Source organism: Vulpes vulpes, chromosome 14 (genome assembly GCF_048418805.1).
Source record: "Vulpes vulpes isolate BD-2025 chromosome 14, VulVul3, whole genome shotgun sequence".
Classification (NCBI taxonomy): Eukaryota; Metazoa; Chordata; class Mammalia; order Carnivora; family Canidae; genus Vulpes; species Vulpes vulpes.
In genome coordinates this window covers 21,938,513-21,952,815 of record NC_132793.1, presented here as the reverse complement: position 1 = coordinate 21,952,815, position 14,303 = coordinate 21,938,513, and the positions used below count along the sequence as shown (strand labels likewise).

The 14,303-nt window shown below is 38.6% G+C and overlaps 1 protein-coding gene across 8 annotated transcripts in view; it reads right to left on the bottom strand.

The window, feature by feature from the left end:
* The window catches only part of RBL1 (RB transcriptional corepressor like 1), a 60,536-nt gene that overhangs the window by 22,039 nt on the left and 24,194 nt on the right, over positions 1-14,303 (bottom strand). For all 8 annotated transcript variants that reach the window (XR_011996922.1, XM_026009736.2, XM_072735922.1 and 5 more), the window contains 5 exons: positions 11,809-11,946; positions 10,652-10,816; positions 8,679-8,811; positions 3,101-3,367; positions 2,097-2,308 (listed from right to left, as the gene is read on the bottom strand). Coding sequence is in view for 7 of the 8 variants with exons in the window: in XM_026009736.2 (XP_025865521.1) it covers positions 2,097-2,308; positions 3,101-3,367; positions 8,679-8,811; positions 10,652-10,816; positions 11,809-11,946 (915 nt within the window). In the remaining variant the exon portion in view is untranslated. The remainder of the gene's footprint in view (positions 1-2,096; positions 2,309-3,100; positions 3,368-8,678; positions 8,812-10,651; positions 10,817-11,808; positions 11,947-14,303) is intronic.

Below are 14,303 nucleotides of genomic sequence, written 5' to 3'. Positions count from 1 at the left end.
AAAGAAATTACGAGGATAATGCTTAGAAAAGAGCCCAGAAATAAGCTGTCACACATATGGTTCAATGGCTTTGGAAAATGGTGCCAAGACCATTCAAGGGAAAAGAGTCTTTTCAACAAATAGTGTTGAGAAAACGGATGCAAAAGAATGAGGCTAGATCCTCATCTTCCACCATATACAAAATTAACTCAAAGTGAATCAAAGAATTAAACACAATTGCTGAAAATGTAAAACTCCTACAAAAAAACAGGGTGAAAAGCTTCATGACATTGGAATAAATGCTCCATGATTTCTTGGATATGACACAAAAAGGAAAAGACAGCAAAATAAAACATAGACAAACTGAACTTCTTCAAAGTCAAAATGACAATCAACACAGAGAAAAGGAAACTCGGAATGGGAGAAAATACTTGCAGATTATAAACCTGATAAGGATTCTTATCCTGAATATATAAAGAACTACAGCTCAATGACAAAACTCAAATACAAAATGGGCAAAAGACTTTAATAAATATTTCTCCAAGGAAAACAGATGGCCAATAAACACATGATGGATGCTCAACACCACTAATAATTAGGGAAATGCAAATCAAAACTATGAGATACCACTTCATTCTTTTTTTTTTTTTTTTTAAGATTTTATTTATTTGAGAAAGAGCAAGCGAGAGCGAGCATGAGCAGGGAGGGAAGAGAGAGAGGGAGAAGCAGACTCCTTGCTAAGCAGGGAGCCTGATGCAGGGCTCAATGCCAGGACCCTGCTGCCATCATGATCTGGCAGAGACTTAACCGACTAAGCCACGAACGTGCCCTCCCCACCCTTCAGTCTCATTAAGATGGTTACTACCAAAAATAACATGGGACGTGTGGGTTGCTCAGTGGTTGAGCATCTGTCTTCCTTTGATTCAGGGTGTGATCCTGGGGTCCTGGGATGGAGTCCCACATCAGGCTTCCTGCATGGAACCTGCTTCTCCCTCTGCCTTATGTCTCTGCCTCTCTCTCTGTGTCTCTCATCAATAAATAAATAAAATCTTAAAAAAAAATAACAGAAAACAGAGTTGACAAGAATGTGGAGAACTTGGAACCTCATGTATGGTAGCAGAAATATAAAACTGTTTTTTTAAAATATTTTATTTATTCATGAGAAGGGGGGGGGGTGGCAAAGACACAGGCAGATTCAGAAGCAGACTCCATGCAGGGAGCCCAATGCAGGACTCCATCCCGGGACTCCAGGATCATGCCCTGAGCTGATGGCAGAGACACTCAACTGCTGAGCCACCCAGGCGTCTCTATAGCAGGAATATAAAATGGGGCTGACACTGTGGAAAATGGTATGACAGTTCCTCAAAAAATTAAATTCAGAATTATATTCCACTTCTGGGTATATATACAAGAAAACTGAAAACAGAGACTTGAGTAGATATTTGTACACTAATGTTCATAGCAGCGTTATTCACAATAACCAAAAGGTAGAAACAACCTAAATGTTCATGTATGGATGAACTGAAAAACAAAATGTGATATATAAATACAGTGGGATATTACTCAGACTTAAAAAGGAAATTCTGAATGATGCTATAATATGGATGAATCTTGAAGACTTATGCTAAGTGAAACAAACCCTGTTACAAAAGGATGCATATTTGTACTTATATGAGGTGCCTGGAGTAGTTAAATGCATAGAGACAGAAAGAAGAATGGTGGCTGTCGGGAGCTGGTGGTGGGAAGAGGAATGGGGAATTATTGTAATTGGAACAGAGTTTCAGTTTAGGAAGATGACAATGTTCTGGGATGGATGATGGTGAAAACTGTGTATCAATGTGAATGTACTTAATGAAACTTAACTGTACACTTAAAAATGGTTAAAATGATAAATTTTATATTATGTATATTTTACCATACACACAAAAGAGAATGCTAAAGGTGCTCTATTACTCAATAGATGCACTGATTAAATGAGATCATTTTATTTTTAAATAATCTCTATACCCAATATGGGGCTCGAACTTACAACCCTATGATTAAGAGTCACATGCTTTACTGACTGAGCCAGCCAGGCACCCCAAATGAGATCTTTTGGATGCCATAAAATCACATACCTTTCTATAAAACAGTGCTAAAGAACCAGTTCTCTTTGGTTTGCTTATTCCAGTTGGATGTGCATCTTGCGCTTTAGTCAGATGAGTCTGTTTTGGAGAAGCACCAATTAATGACTGAGCAGTAAGTGATATAGGACTCTCGACTTTGGACTCCTGAGCTGTGTTCATGGAAATTGGTATCAGTGTGATTTCTCCAGCATCATTTGCGATACCTAAACATATAAGCAAGAGTTTTCAGTTTTAGAAATAAGCTGCATGTGTTCCAGAAAGGTTGTCAATTATCTTTAACTATCTATGTATAAACATAGGAATAGGTGAGAAAAGGAGAAGAAATCCACAAAAATAGTAATTCTAGGTTATAACACCCTTGTTTTCTATTTCTGCTCTGAAAAAATACTGTTTTCTTTTGAACTCTGAAGGAGATGTTTTTAATCAAGAAATAAGATTTTTGCAACTCATTCATAAAGCTCAGATAAAAAAGTAAAATAGTCCTAACAAAAAGGATGGTAAATTTTTAAAATGTGAAAATTCAAAAAACCGTGTAAGTTCAAAACAAAACAAAAACAAAAAGATGGAAACAGGATTTTTATGGCAATGGCACTATTCTGTATAATACTATAATGGTGGATATGTGTCATTAAACTTTAGTCAAAATCTATACAATGTACAATACCAAGAGTGAACCCTAATGTAAACTATAGACTTGGGATAATAATGATGTGTCAATGTAGGTTCATCCATTGTTAACAAATATGCTATTCTGGTGCAGGATGCTGATGGTGATGGAAGCTGTGTATGTGTGGCAGTGGGTACATGGGAAACCCCTGTACCTTCTACTCAATTTGCTGTGAACCCAAAACTGCTCTAAAATAATAAATTAAAAAAAATAGTATAGGTTCAAAAGAAACTGGGTTAAAAATGCCATGTGATCCAATCCAGCAAGACAAATCTTAAATTATTAACCAATTCAGAAAAAATATAAGATAAAGGCATTAAAATGTTACCGTGCAATGGGATTGTAACTTTATGTCCTGTTGTCCCTGTGACTATGGCTGTGGCCATTGTTAGAAGACTCTGCCCAGGTGAAATTGATATATTTTCAGCAGTAATGCTTGAAGAAGGGGCAATTTTCAATTTTGTTCCTTCTGTTATGATCCTGTCCACAAGCATTTCCTTTGGGGGGTCTTCCCCAAAAAGTCTTCTCTTAGCACTCCCTGCAGTAGGAGAACTATAGCGTTCATGGACAGAAATTGGAGACAATGGTTGCATATCTAATAGAAAGAAAAATAAATTTAAAACAGTTTAATCATATTCCCAAATAATCCATCATACTCATTCATTCAAAAAATAGATATTGAGCTACTATGTTAAGCACTAGGGATTTAGCAGTAAATAACATGGCTTCTGTCTTCATGAAATATAAGAAAATCTAGTGAAAGAATGAAAAGTCATTACATGTGAAAATTATAACTCATCTTCTTGGTTTCCCGAACTCCTGCCTACTACTAAAGGAGCAAAACAAGGGACACCTGGGTGGCTCAGGGCATGATCCTGGAGTTCCAGGATCGAGTCCCACATTGGGCTCCTGCGAGGAGTTTGCTTCTCCCTCTGCCTATGTCTCTGCCTTTTCTCTGTCTCTCTCATGAATAAATATATAAAATCTTTATTTTTTTTTTAAAGATTTTATTTATTTATTCATGAGAGACACAGAGAGAGAGAGAGGCAGAGACACAGGCAGCGGGAGAAGCAGGCTCCACTCAGGGAGCCCGATGTGGGACTCGATTCCGGGTCCCCAGGATCACACCCCGGGCTGCAGGCAGTGCTAAACTGCTGCACCACCGGGGCTGCCCATATAAAATCTTTAAAAAGGAAAAAAGGAGCAAAACTTTAAGGGTAAAGTAGAGGTTGAGAGGTAGAATGAAGTGACCACTAAATTGAAGTAGTCCAATTAGCTTCTGTCCCTCAATTTAATCTAGTAAATAAGGAAAATCAGTGATTTGGTTCACAGTTTTGCTTCTTCCAATATGCCCACACATAAGCAGTTTAAGGTACTATGGCTTTCTCACTTAGTAGGTACAGAATCATCTTTTATAAGCCCATTAGAAGATAAAGATACATAAAGGTGATATGATTAACTTGCCTTAATCTGAGGGTTGGCAGTAGTGTGTTGATCAAAAAGAAAGTAAGGTTATAGATTATATCTATTTTCAATGCTATCCTTCCATAGGAGCAGCTTTCCCTCTCTACCAAATGCAAAGGTTCCCCTAGCCCCTTACAACCCTACATCTTTAAACCTTCCTTACCTTCCCCAATCCATTGTTTCTTTACAGGAATATGATATGCTTTATTCTTTAAATTTTTTTTTATTCTTTAACTTTTATTTATTTATTTATTTATTTATTTATTTATTTATTTATTTGAACGTGCATGCACGCACACGTGGGGCAGGAGGAGGAGCAGGAGAGGGAGAATAAGAACCCTAAGCAGGCTCCAAGTCCAGCGCAGAGCAGAAGCAGGGCTCAGTCTCATGATCCTGAGATCATGAGCTGGGCCAAAATCAAGAGTCAGATGCTTAACCAACTGAGCCCTCCAGGCGCCCCTTTATTCTTTATTTTTATTTTAAAAAAATTATTTATTCATGAAAGATGCAGAGAGAGGGGCAGTGACATTGGCAGAGGAAGAAGCAGGCTCCCCGGGGGGTACCTGATGTGGGACTCCATCCCAGGACTCTGGGACCACGACCTGAGCCAAAGGCAGACACTCAACCACTGAGCCACCTGAGCGCCCCTATTTTTTATTTTGGAAAAGATTTTACTTATTTGAGAGAGAAAAACAGAGTACACGAGTGGGGGGAGGGGCAGATGGAGAAGCAGACTCCCCACTGAAAGGGAACCCAATGCCACTGGGCTCCATCCTGGACTCCGGGATGATGACCTGAGCCCAAGGCAGATGCTCAACCAAATAAGCCACTGAGCCTCCCTATTTTAAAACTTTTTATTTTTTTAATTTTTAAAAGGATTTTGGGATCCCTGGGTGGTGCAGTGGTTTGGCGCCTGCCTTTGGCCAAGGGCATGATCCTGGAGACCCGGGATCGAATCCCACGTCGGGCTCCCGGTGCATGGAGCCTGCTTCTCCCTCTGCCTGTGTCTCTGCCTCTCACTCTCTCTGTGACTATCATAAATAAATAAAAAATAAATAAATAAATAAATTTTTTAAAAGGATTTTATTCATTCATTCATTCATGAGACACACACAGAGAGGCAGGCAGAGGGAGAATCAGGTTCCTTGCAGGGAGTCCAATCCAGGACCTCAATCCCAGGACCCCAATCCCAGGACCCTAGGATCACGCTGAGTTGAAGGCAGATGCTCAACCACTGAGTCACTCAGGCGTCCCTATTTTAAAATTTTTAAAAGTAATTTTTATACCCATCATGAGGCTCAAACTCACAATCGAGATCAAGAGGTCCCCAAACCACTGACTGAGCCAGCCAGGCACTCATATACTATGCTTTTTAAGTGAAAGCATTTCAGGGCACCTCACTGGCTCAGTCGGTGGTACATGGGCCTCTTGATCTTGGGAGTCTTGGGTTTGAGCCCCAGAATGGAAGAGATTACTTAAATAAGTAAATGTTAAAAAAAATAAAAACATTTCACTATTTATTTTTACACTCACTAGATAACTAGACAGCCATATAATATATTTTCAAAACATGCTTATGAGGTATAAAGATTACTTCTGGCAATGATTTGACAGCTCTCTGTATTAATGAGGTAAGTGGTGGACAAATAGTCATGGTTTAACAAAAATCTCTCTGTAATTCTGGGGCTTATGAAAGCGGCTCTGATTTCCCAACCTCAGTAGAAAAAGTATTAAGTTTTATTGTAGCTCCCATTATCCCTAATGGGAGTCTATCTGGATTTCATTTATTTATTCATGAGAGACACACAGAGAGACGCAGAGACACAGGCAGAGGGAGAAGCAGGCTCCCAAGTGGGAGCCTGATGTGGGTGGGACTTGACCCCTGGACTGGGATCACGCCCTGAGTCAAAGGCAGACACTCAACGGCTGAGCCACCCAGGCGTCCCAACCTGGATCCTTACACACAAGAAATCTAAGGCAGCTTGTTGAATCTGATTAGAAATGTTAAAAGCTGACATTTCAATAGAGGATTCACATTATAGCCATGAAGTTAGCTGTAAACCCCTTCAAATGATCTTTTCCTAGCCCAGTCGTGGAAAAGTTACAGTGAACAACTAATAAATATACAAATTAATTAATTGTCTTTTTCTGCCCAGAGTCAATGCTCAATATTAATTGCTTTCTAAGGATTTTTCCATTATTTGATTCTCTTGGTTGCATTTTTTAAAAAGACTTTAGGGGCAGCCCCAGGGGCTTAGCGGTTTAGCGCCACCTTCAGCCCGGGGCTTGATCCTGGAGAACCGCATTGAGTCCCAGGTCAGGCTCCCAGCATGGAGCCTGCTTTTCCCTCTGTGTCTCTGCCTCTCTCTCTCTCTCTGTGTCTCATGAATAAATAAAATCTTAAAAAAAAAAAAAAGAAAAAAAAAGACTTTAAGTATTTACTTACTTATTTTTTTGTTAAAGACTTTATGTATTCATGAGACACATAAAGAGGCAGAGACATAAGTTGAGGGAAAAGCAGGCTCCCTATAGGGAGCCAGATGTGGGACTTGAGCCCAGGACCCCAGGATCACAACCTGAGCCAAAGGCACAAGCTCAACCACTAAGCCACATAGGTGCCCTGAGATTTAACTTATTTATTTGAGGAAGAGAGAGAGAGCGTGTGCAAGAGAGAGCAAAAAAAGGGCAGAGGGGCAAAGGGAGAAGAAGAAGCAGACTCCCTGCTGAGCAGGGAGCCCAATGTGGGGCTTGACCTTAGGACCCTGAGATCATGAACCTCTCCAAAGGCAGACACTCAACTTGAGCCACCCAGGCACCCAGTAAGATTTCTTAAAGATCACAAAATAATCCTAATCATTTCCATTGCTTATGAAGATTGTTTTGTATGCAGAGCTTGCACATTTTTATAATCTAGCACTAGATGTAAAGCAAAGACTATGCATGTGCCTGCGCGCACACACAATTATGGTCCAAAAAAGGATCAAGAGCTATGTGAAAAATGAATACTTGTTCATCTAAAGTTAGTTCAGGGATATGTGATCAAAAGATTAGGGGTGCCACGGTGGCTCAGCAGTTTAGCACCTGCCTTTAGCCCAGGGTGTGATCCTGGAGTCCCGGGATTGAGTCCCACATTGGGCTCCCTGCATGGAGCCTGCTTCTCTGCCTTTATCTCTTATCTCTGCCTTTCTCTCTCTGTGTCTCTCATGAATAAGTAAATAAAATCTTAAAAAAAAAAAATATCTTAAAAAAAAAAAAAAGAGTTGGATGCTCAACCAACTGAGCCACTCAGGTGCCCCTCTGCTTCAAATATCTATCTTTCTACAGAGACATACATGGAAAAAGAACATAACTTTTGTCACATCTGAAAAGTAGGTATTTTGCTTATTTACAGAGTTTTCCATTAGCATTTAGAAAAGATGTATGTTGGGGCACCTAGGTGGCTCAGTTGGTTGAGCATCCCACTCTTGATTTCAGCTCAGGTCATGATCTCAATATCATGAAATCAAGTCTCATATTGGGCTCCATGCTTAGTGTGGAGTCTGCTTGAGATTCTCTCTCTCCCTCTGCCCCTCGCCCTGCGCTCTTTAAATAAATAAAATCTTAGAAAAGTTGTGGGTTTATTAAAATGCTAAAATACTCTTTCTACAACTGACATGGCAATTTAAAAAAGAGATATTAAAAATCAGAGCAACAGGTCTGTGAGATGGAGCCCCCCAACTTGGCTCTGCACTGGGTGTGGAGCCTGCTTAAGATTTTTTTCCTCTCCCCTCCCCGACTCTTTCTCTAAAAAATGAAAAAAAAATCAGAGCAAAAATCTTATTACTTTGGTATAAGAAACTATACAATGGGCTACACAAAGGTGTTGGTATAAGCCCCGCTTCATTTTTTAATTAAAAAAATATATTTTTTTGAAGATTTCTTTATTTATTTGAGAGAGAAGAGAGAGCATGAGTGGGGGGGAAGAGCAGAGGGAAAAGAACAAGCAGACTGTGCCCTGAGCATGGAGCCCAATGCAGGGCTCAATTCCAGGACCCCAAGATCAAGACCTGAGCTGAGGTACGCCTGGGTATCTCAGTGGTTGAGTATCTGCCTTTGGCACAGGGTGTGATCCTGGAGTCCTAAGATCCAGTACTGCATTTGATTCCCTGTAGGAAGCCTGCTTTCTCTCTGCCTGTGTCTCTGCCCCTCTCTCTGTGTCTCTCATGAATAAATAAAACCTTAAAAAAAAAAAAAAAAAAGTTCTTGGCTGAAACCAAGAACTGGATGCTCAACTGACTGAGCCACCTAACTGCCCCTTTACATTTTTATTATTTTTTTATAAGCCCTTTTAAATCCTGATGAAGAAATTAGATTTCATAATACTATATTAGCAAGACTTGGTATTTTCTTTGAGAAAATTATCTTTGTTATTTTGTTCATTGTTTTACCCATGTTGAACCTACCCCTTCGAAGACTCCCACTGTCAGTCCGAACTTCTTTGACCCTTGGATGCATTAGAGGAGACATCGGCATCATGGGAAGATGTCCCTGTACATTTCCCCCATTTCCTGTTTCAAAGTTATTTGGGAATATAACCTGTAAAATACAAAAACCTTTTGCTTTACATATAGATAAACCCACTCATGAACACTTGTAACAGAAAATTGAGAAAAAGGTTTTTTTAACTACTTTAAATGTTCTTTCTTTCTTTCTTCCTTTCTTTTTTTTAAAGATTTTCTTTATTTATTCATGAGAGAGACACAGAGAGAGAGACAGGCAGAGGGAGAAGCAGGCTCCACGCAGGGACCCCGATGTGGGACTCGATCCTGGGTCTCCAGGATCTAAGGCAGGTGCCAAACCGCTGAGCCACCCGGGCTGCCCTCTTTCCCTCTTTCTTATTCACAAAATAAAACTTGTATAAAGTGCTCAATAGTCAATATTGTTAAATATATCTCACTTAATATTATAATTTATCTCCTTAAGTTTATTGACTACTTTTAGAAATAAACTGATTAGGTAGGCACTATCTATTTCCTCTTAAGGATGAGAAAATAGAGGCTCAAAATATGAAATTTGCCCAAGGACATACAAGTAAGTGATACAGCAAGGGCTTCCATCCAAATCCTCTTATTCAAGTCCATAGCTTTTTTTCTTTCTCAAGGGATTCTACAATGGAAATATTGATGACTATTAAAGATTGTCTAGTTAATCACAGTCTGCAGCAGAATTCCAAAGATGCGGGGCACCTGGGTGGCTCAGTGGTTGAGTGATCCTAGGATCCTGGGATCGAGTCCTACATTAGGCTCCCTGCAGGAAGCTTGCTTCTCCCTCTGCCTAGGTCTCTGCTTATCGTGAATAAATAAATAAAATCTTAAAAAAAAAACAACAAAAGTCCAAAGATGCATGGAAGAGAGATTTCAAGAAATCATCTTTTTAGTTCTTTCTGGTCTTGGATAGTGTCTTTCCAGTAGTTTGGGATTAGAGAAAAATTTATCAGGTTTCATGAAGTGTAAGGAGAAAAGCAAATAAGGATGAAAAGACAGGAGTTACAAAAGAACAATACAGAGGTAAAGGGGAAAAAACTCAACTTCTCACCTGATACTAAACTGTGAAATGTGTCACTTGTATTAGGCACAAACTTCTCTGATTTTTTTCAATTTTTACTACCATTAATGAAAAATATTTAATTTTTTACATAGACATTTGAAAACTAAAAATGCTAAAATTAATGGGCTTCTGGGGCGGGGGGGGGGGGGGGGGATCCCCAGGTGGCTCAGAGGTTTAGCGCCACCTTCAGCCCAGGGCGTCATCCTGGAGACCGGGGATGGAGTCCCACATCGGGCTCCCAGCATGGAGCCTGATTCTCCCTCTGCCTGTGTCTCTGCCTATCTCTGTCTCTCATGAATAAATAAATAAAATCTTTAAAAAAAGATAAATAAAATTAATGGGCTTCTAAGATAAAACTTCAAAAGGACAAATAATAAAAGAAAAAAACAGATAAATAGGACATCATCAAAATTAAAAACTCTATGTTCCAAAAGGCTTTATCAAGGGGGCACCTAGCTGGCTCAGTTGGGGGAGCATGCTGCTCTTGATCTCAGGGTTTTAAGTTTGAGCCCCAGCTTGGGTGTAAAGATTACTTAAAAATAAAATGTTAAAAAAAAAAAAAAAAAAGTAAAAAGACAACCCAAAGAATGGAAGGAAAGTTTTGCAAATCATATTGGATAACGGAGTTGTATCTACAATATATAAAGAACTCCTATAATTCAATAATAAAAAACAACCTGATTAAAAAATGGGCAATGGATTTGAACAGATATTACTCCAAAGAAAATATACAAATATACAAAGAAAATATTACTCCAGGCTGGGGTGCCTGGGTGGCTCAGTATGTTCAGCAAATATACAGATATTACTCCAAAGAAAATATACTCACTTCTTCACAAGTAGGAACTTTGTTTGCTGAAGCCTGGAGAGCCTCCCACAATGCAGAATCGTGACTCCACGCTAAACTCTCTAAAATTTGTTCTTCAATGCTGTTCAGGTGTTTCACCATGTCCCTGGAAAGTCCCTCCTCTGAGCGGATCACCACCTCAATAACCTGATAAAAAGAAAATTGAAAAGGTAATGTAGTATCAAATAATCATTTCTGTACTAGGCTTGCATGTATGACTACCTTTGGTCTTATGATGACACAGAACCAATGATATTCTTGAACCATGTTTCAATGTCTTATTAATATATTTTACGAAGGAGTTTTTAAGATCTTCATAATGCGTTCACATACATTTCTGGTTTTTGTATACACAGAAAAATAAGGAAATGATACGTGGAAACTGGCCAGAAGCCCAACAGTGGTAAAACTGAGGTCATGGGTTCCAAGTCCAGAGCTATTTTGAATTTACTGTCACTTCTCAGACTATTCTTTCCAGTAGCTCAAAAAGAACAGAAAAAATAATGTATTTAAAAGGAATTCTGCTTATTATTATGTAATTCTATTTAAATAAGAGTAAATCCTAGAACAAAGTCTGAAAGTATATGCACAAAAGTATTAAGTGATTATTATTTATAATTAGGATTATAATGTGTAGTTTTAATATTAACATTTATATGTATTACCTGTTTTTCTTCAAGGAGAATACATTATTTATGTGGCTAAAAAAACAAAGGCATTTAACTTCTTGAATGAAAAAAGCATGTTACAAATAAAAATGAACTGCTAACAGATAAGGCCAAAAACAACACTGTCCTTGAATAAAATTGCCTATATTTCTTAAGAGAAAATCTGAAAACACACAGCAACATTCAAGTAAATATACAGAAGCAATTTTCCTTAAGTCATGAAAAAAATATTCAAACCCCACTCAGTCAGCAATTCATATGTATAAGCTTTCCAATGATCTACATTTTTCATAACTTAAGGCATATTTTAGGTATAAAGATTTAGCTCTTCAAACTAACTTTTCTATCGCTACCTTGAAAGTAGCACACATGACAAAATATTAACTAAATCATGCCAATAAGTATAATATTGGCATCGGTCTAAATTCAGACACTAGGTAACATTAAATGTTATTGTAACTCTCATCTTACCTTATAAAAATAAAATGGTCGTAAATTGAGAACTTCAATAATCCAGGGGAAAGTACGAGGTGAGCTATAGGCAAAGAGCACAATTTCCAAACAACAGGCCATCAAGGAACGATGAAATATATCCTGCTCTAAAAGAACCTTGGAGAACAGAAAAACCATAGTTTAGTATTTCTCAGCAATTTCAGCCATTGCCATTTTATAAAGATGAGTATAGAAACAAGATAAAATAATCTGTGTATTATATTACACCAGATTATCAAAGATAAAAATTTGAGTTCTCAAACTGATAGTTTTCTTATAACATATATAATTTTGCTCAATGGTAGATCTTATAATTAAATGATCTTAATTATAATTAATTAAATATAATTAAATTAAATAATATACAACAATTAGCTTTGAAATAATAAAATAGTTAATATTCCCACCAAGAGGAAGCATTAGGATTAGTTCCCTTTTTTTGGGTTCCATTTGTTTAAATACCAGTTTTATCACAACTATCTTGTCAACATACAGATTTGTTAAACACTAAAATCAAAGGTATTATAATATCACAGCTAAGACTAAAAAGTTCAGAGAAGTCTTTTCTTTTTGTTTAAAGATTTTATTTATTCATGAGAGACACACAGAGAGAGACAGAGGCAGAGAGAGAAGCAGGCTCCATGCAGGGAGCCCGATGCAGGATTCGATCCTGGGACTCTAGGATCACGCCCTGGGCCAAAGGCAGGAGCTCAACTGCTGAACCACCCAGGTGTCCCCAGAGAAGTATTTTATTAAGAAGATAAAAGTCCTGTTTACCACTGAGTTTAAGATTTAACATAAGCTGGGGTGCCTGGGTGGCTCAGTATGTTCAGCATACTACTTTTGGCTTCGGCTCAGGTCATGATCTGAGAGTCCTGAGATCAAATCCTGAGTTGGGCTCTATGCTCAGTCGGTAGTCGGCTTGCAATCATCTCCCTCCCTCTCCCTCTGCTCCTCCCACCCCCTATCCTTACCCCCTGCTCATGGGCACTCTCTAAAAATAAATAAATCTTAAGGAAAAAAAAAAAAGATTTGGGGTGCCTGGGTGGCTCAGTCAGTTAACTGTCTGCCTTCACGTCATGATCCCAGGGTCCTGGGATTAAGCCCTGCATCAGGCTCCCTCTCCTTTTGTGTGTGCGCTCTCTCGCTCTCAAATAAATAAATAAATAAATAAATAAATAAATAAATAAGCAAATATTTTTTTAAAGTAAATATTTTTTTAAAAGAAAAGATTTAACATAAGTTGTCAGTTCTATAAAGTATGTCACCATAATTCTTTCTTTTTAAGATTTTATTTATTCATGAGAGACAAAGAGAGAGAGGCAGAGACATATGTAGAGGGAGAAGCAGGCTCCCCGCAGGAGGCCCGATGTGGGACTCAATCCCTGGACCCAGGATCACACTCTGAGCCAAAGGAGACGCTCAACCACTGAGCCACTCAGGTGTCCCGCCATCCTTTCAAGTATCATTCCAAATCAACAAAAAGAATAAGAAACAGAAACTAACTTGGATAAAATGAGAAGTGGGCTATAACTACAAACTACAATACATGACAAGTTACTTAGTAGAAAGTGGGATGGTTAAACAAGGGCCTGAAGAGTGACATTTGGAATTAACGAATTTGCTCCATGCAACCTAGGAAAAACACAGCAAATGAGGGAACAGATGGAATGGAAAGTAGGGATTAGGCAGGGGCTGACATGAATGGATGATTTGAAAGTCTGTAGTATTTAGAATTACTCTATCTAATCCCCACTCTAATGAGTCAGATGATAGGCTTCTAGTCTATCCCAACAGGGATCTGGAGAATTATTCTAAGACTGAACTCTTGGGAGGCTCAGAGCTTGAGAACATCAAGCATAAGAGACTGGTTTTAGGTGAAAGTCTACAGATTGCATTGTGAAACCAAGTTTCCATTCCTTTCTCTGATCCACAACATCATCATTTAGGTAAGAGATTAGCAGATACTTCTCTACAGAAACTGAAATATTTCAGAAGAACCTTAAAGACACCAATAGTTGAGGGTCCCTAATACTACATGGTCGCATAAGACTTACATTCCTACTCTTGCCTATAAAACTTTGAAGCAAACTGCTTAGTCACCATAAGGTATATCTAAGAATAATCCAACAAATGAGGAAATCCTCCAACTAAAAGACAAAGATTAAAACAAAAAAAGGGAGCTTGGCTGGCTTAGTTGGCAGAGCATCCAACTCTTGACCTTGGGGTTCTAAGTTCGAGACCCATGCTGGGTAGAAGAGATTATTTAAAAATAAAATCTTAAAGGGGTGTTTGGCTGGTTCAGTTGGTAGATCAGGTGATTCTTGATTTCAGGGTTGTGAGTTCAAGCCCCATACTGGACATGGAGCCTACTTAAAATTGTAAAAAAAATTCTTAAAAATTAAAAAAATTTTAGGGCAGCCCAGGTGGCTCAAAGGTTTAGTGCCACCTTCAGCCCAGGGCATGATCCTGGA